The 3,813-nt window shown below is 55.5% G+C and overlaps 1 protein-coding gene across 2 annotated transcripts in view; it reads left to right on the top strand.

Annotated features, from left to right (window-relative positions):
* The first annotated feature begins 1,428 nt into the window (after positions 1-1,428).
* Positions 1,429-3,813, top strand: part of Mxi1 (MAX interactor 1, dimerization protein) — a 60,524-nt gene continuing 58,139 nt past the window's right edge. Inside the window, exon 1 of one of the 2 annotated variants that reach the window (XM_050148253.1) lies at positions 1,429-1,898. In XM_050148253.1, the coding sequence (XP_050004210.1) occupies positions 1,625-1,898 (274 nt within the window). In that variant the 5' untranslated portion in view covers positions 1,429-1,624. The remainder of the gene's footprint in view (positions 1,899-3,813) is intronic. The other variant, XM_050148244.1, reaches the window with a different exon arrangement.

The raw sequence follows: 3,813 nt of genomic DNA, 5'->3' as shown, positions 1-3,813 counted from the left end.
CAGAGCTAATTCCAGGACAGCCAGGGCTGTTACACAGAGAAACTCTATCTTGGAAAAACCAAAACGAAAAGAAAAAGAAAAGAAAAGAAAAAAAAGAAAAGAAAACAAGACAAAATGAAAATCTTTGGAAGGATTTGTTTTGAGATGTTTTCCGGTGAAATGTGGAAAAGTCTTGTTTACCTCATTCATTCTGACTTAGATTCAAGTTACATCAGCAAAGGGAACCTCAGTTCCAGCTGAAAAAGGTCTCACAAAGGGTTGCTGATGTAGCCCAGGGTGAGAACACGTGCCCAGCATGCACAGAGCTTTGATCTTCAGCAACAAAACAAAACAAAAACTTCTCAATACCACCCAGGATGTCCCGGGTGTAGTTTTGACTTAGTCCACCCACTCGAGCATCTTATCAGAGGTTTCAGGGATGTGGAAATGTCACCCAAGGTGGGTTAGAGGATTTGTCCAGTCTGCACGTAACAAAGCGAACTCCACGCTTCTTTAGCGGGCTCCGGAACACTTCTCAGCTCTCCCGGTGTCTCCCACATACCTGTCAGGCCTGGCGGCTCTGTTTGCCAGGATTGGGATAAGGGTATAGGGGTGGGGGAGTGAGTGCAGGCTGCTCTGAGGGTAAGCGAGGTGGTTCCCAGCCTGCCACTTCTCTCATTGGGCCACTCTGTCACATAAAAGGGGGCCAATTGTGGAGCTACCCTACCGTGAGCTTTGCACAGCTGGACTGAGTTGTGTAGAGAGATGCTCACATCTCCTCCCCCTTCCTGGAAAATAACTTTGCATTTGAAGGGTTGCAAAGGAGTGGGTAATCGGTAAACCGGAGAGGGCAGCCTCAAGATTTCATTTGCTTGTGTGAAGGTACACACAGGTGCGTGCGTCTCTCTCTGTGTGTTCACGCGCGTGCGCGTTCACGCGTAGAATGTTTGTGTTGGGAGGAGTTTCTAGTTACTGGTGCTGTTTCGATTCTCCCAGTCAGAAGTGGACTTTTATTGTTTGATTTTGAAACAATGTCTTAATATTTAGCTCAGGCTAGCCTTGACCTAGCGACCCACCTATCTCAACCTACCGAGAATTGGGCTTTTATTTAGTAATAATAATTTTTAAAAAGCCCTAGCAGCTGTTATTTACCGGGGACCTACTACGTGCCAGGCATTGTGCTGAATTATTTTACTGTGAAGAAAAACATTTTTGTGCAGATGCACCTGGAGACATAGAGTATTTTTTTTTTCCCAGTCGTGTTAAAAGAACAGTGCTCTCTACGCAGCTAGAATCTGGGGAGAGACGGGGAAGGGTGCTGGGATCGGCCGGGGGCGGGCCCTGCCTCCCTAGTCTCCATTTATTTTGACCGGTCAGATGGCGACAGACTCGCACTAGGACCCAGGCGCCACAGCGCCTCCGTCTGTCCTGTAGGTTCATTCAATCTCCCGTACACACAGACCCACACCGCGAGAGCGACACACACTCACACTCACAACTGCACTCAGCGAGCCTCGGGAAGGCAGGCCCGCTCCTTGCCCGGGCGCTTTCTCGGCTCCAGCAGGCCGGCTCTCCCAGGGGGCCCGCAGCTCGGCCGGCCGAGCAGCCCCGGACCAGGACCAGCTCGCCGGACCCCCGTGCCTCCATGGGCAAACGCGGGCGGCCGCGCAAGGAGGCGCGCTGCGAGGGCTCGGGGCTGGTCCCCGTCGCGCCCCTGGCCATGCCCCCGGCCGCGGCCGCGCCCCAGCCCCCGGAGCAGCCCGAGGAGCCGGCGGGGGCCAAACCCCGGTGCCCCTTCTCGGACATTTTCAACACGAGCGAGAACTCGATGGAGAAGCACATCAACACTTTTCTGCAGAACGTGCAGATTCTGCTCGAGGCAGCCAGCTACCTGGAGCAGATCGAGAAAGAAAACAAAAGTAAGTTTGGGGGCCCCGGCTGCTCGCCGGCGCCCAGCTCTTTCTTTCTCGCCCCCCTTGGGCGACCCCTGTCGCCTGCTCGGCTCGCCCCCCCCCCGCCCTACACACACGCATACATACATGAACCCTCGGCAGTAAAGCCGATGACACGGGAGAAAGGACACGCACGCACGCACAAAGCTGCTAAAGATGTAACAAAGACAGCGAGGGGGAGAGGGGGCCTGTCGGTGCCTTGGTCTGTCGGTCTCCAGCAGGCCGGGAGGACGGCCTGGCCGAGGAGTGGGGGAGTGTTGTTGTTTGCTGACAACTGAGCTGGGAGGCTGCGAGCTCGCCTCTCCGAGGTCGCCTTTCTTCCTTTTTTTTTTTTCCTTTTTCTTTCCGGAGCCTTCTCGGGCAGACAAGTGTTGTTTTTTTTTGTCGCTCGTTTCCAGGGTTGGGTGGGGATTAGAAGCTGAAAGTTGGAAACGGTAAGCAGAGCTCGGGCTTCCAGAAAGAAAACACAGACACATCACAACAATAACAACCACCACCACCAAGCAGCTCTCCACGCCGTGGGCCCTGGCTCCGGCTCTTCCTCCTGCCTACTTCGTTTTTCCTCCCTTCCCACTGGGCTCGGGCCATCGTGTCTAGGGATACAGTTCCCCTATGCCTCCTTGGCTCTGGGATGCCACGGCCTCTGGTCCCCTCCAAGAAACAGGCCGGTGGAGCCAGGCAGCGCCAGCAGCTCTCCCTGGACCTGTGGTCCAGCGCGCGCTGGATGTGGGGGAGACTTGGCGAGGGGGATGTGGCTAAAAGCAAACTTTAGGATTCCATAGAAACAATAGTTGGGGAAGAAGCTGTTGTGTACGTTTTCTTTATTTTCTGAGAGACGCACAGGGCGAGCAAGGCAAACGCCTTACTGGGTACCGTGTGTCCCCCCCCCTTTACCCCCCCGTCCCCCCCTCCGCCTCAGGTGGAGACCGATGCTAGGAACCCCACCCGGGCCTGGGCTTCCTTTCGGTATTTGTTTCCTTTTTGTCCTGCCAGTCGGGGCCCCCAGCTCTCGCCAGGCATTCGACTTAGCACCCTAAGGGGGGCACGCGTGTGCTGCCTCTCCAGCACCGTCCTCAGAATAATAGATGTGAGAAGGAAGACCGGGCCGAGGGGGGGAAAGACTCACAGAGAGGAGAAAACCGAGATGTGTAATCTGCCAGAACAAGTAGGAAGATCAATGAAAAAGCGAGAGAGCTGATTGCAACGTGTCAGATCTTGCACGACCCCCCCCCCCCGCCACCACCACAACAACCATCAAAACACAAAAGCACCTTCACCAAACACACCCGGGCCTTTAGGGTTAAAGTAACCGAGTGTTGGCAGCGCAATTGTGGGGACTTGGTAAGACCAAAACAAGGATCTGTGACGGGTGGTCGGTGGTGCGCGATCTTTTCTTTCTCTTGTCGCCTCTTTGCTCAGAGTGCCTGCCTAGCTTGCGAGAGGCACACCGCAGTCAGGCTCTGTAGCCGAGTCGCTGCACGATTATTCGTGTGTGTGCGTGTGTGTGTGTGTGTGTGTGTGTGTGTGTGTGTGTGTAGGGGGGGATGGGGGTGCGTTCGTCTGGAGAATAGTTTCTGAAAAGCCCAGGCTAGTGGGGAGCTGGGTGAAGAGGTGGTTTTGTTTGGTGTGTTTGCTTTTGTTGCAGGGGGAGGGGCGCGATTTCTTTAGTCGTCCCCCTCCCGGATCCCCCGTCTCTGGAGTCTGTCCCGTGGCGCCGACTCTAACTCGGGGGGTGCACCCAAAGAGGGCACCTTGGTAATGCTCAGCGAACCTCCCCCCCCCGCGCAATGAGATATGTTAGGAGGTGGCCAGAGATTCCCCAGCGTCTCGTGCCCCCCCCCCTTTCATACCCGGAGACAATCGGAGCCCTACCCCCCCCCCC

This window comes from Alexandromys fortis, unplaced genomic scaffold, assembly GCF_014885135.2.
Source record: "Alexandromys fortis isolate MF-2015 unplaced genomic scaffold, M_Fortis_MF-2015_v1.1 scaffold_16, whole genome shotgun sequence".
Taxonomy (NCBI): Eukaryota; Metazoa; Chordata; class Mammalia; order Rodentia; family Cricetidae; genus Alexandromys; species Alexandromys fortis.
Note: the sequence above shows the minus strand (reverse complement) of the source record. Positions and strands in the feature narration are given on the sequence as shown.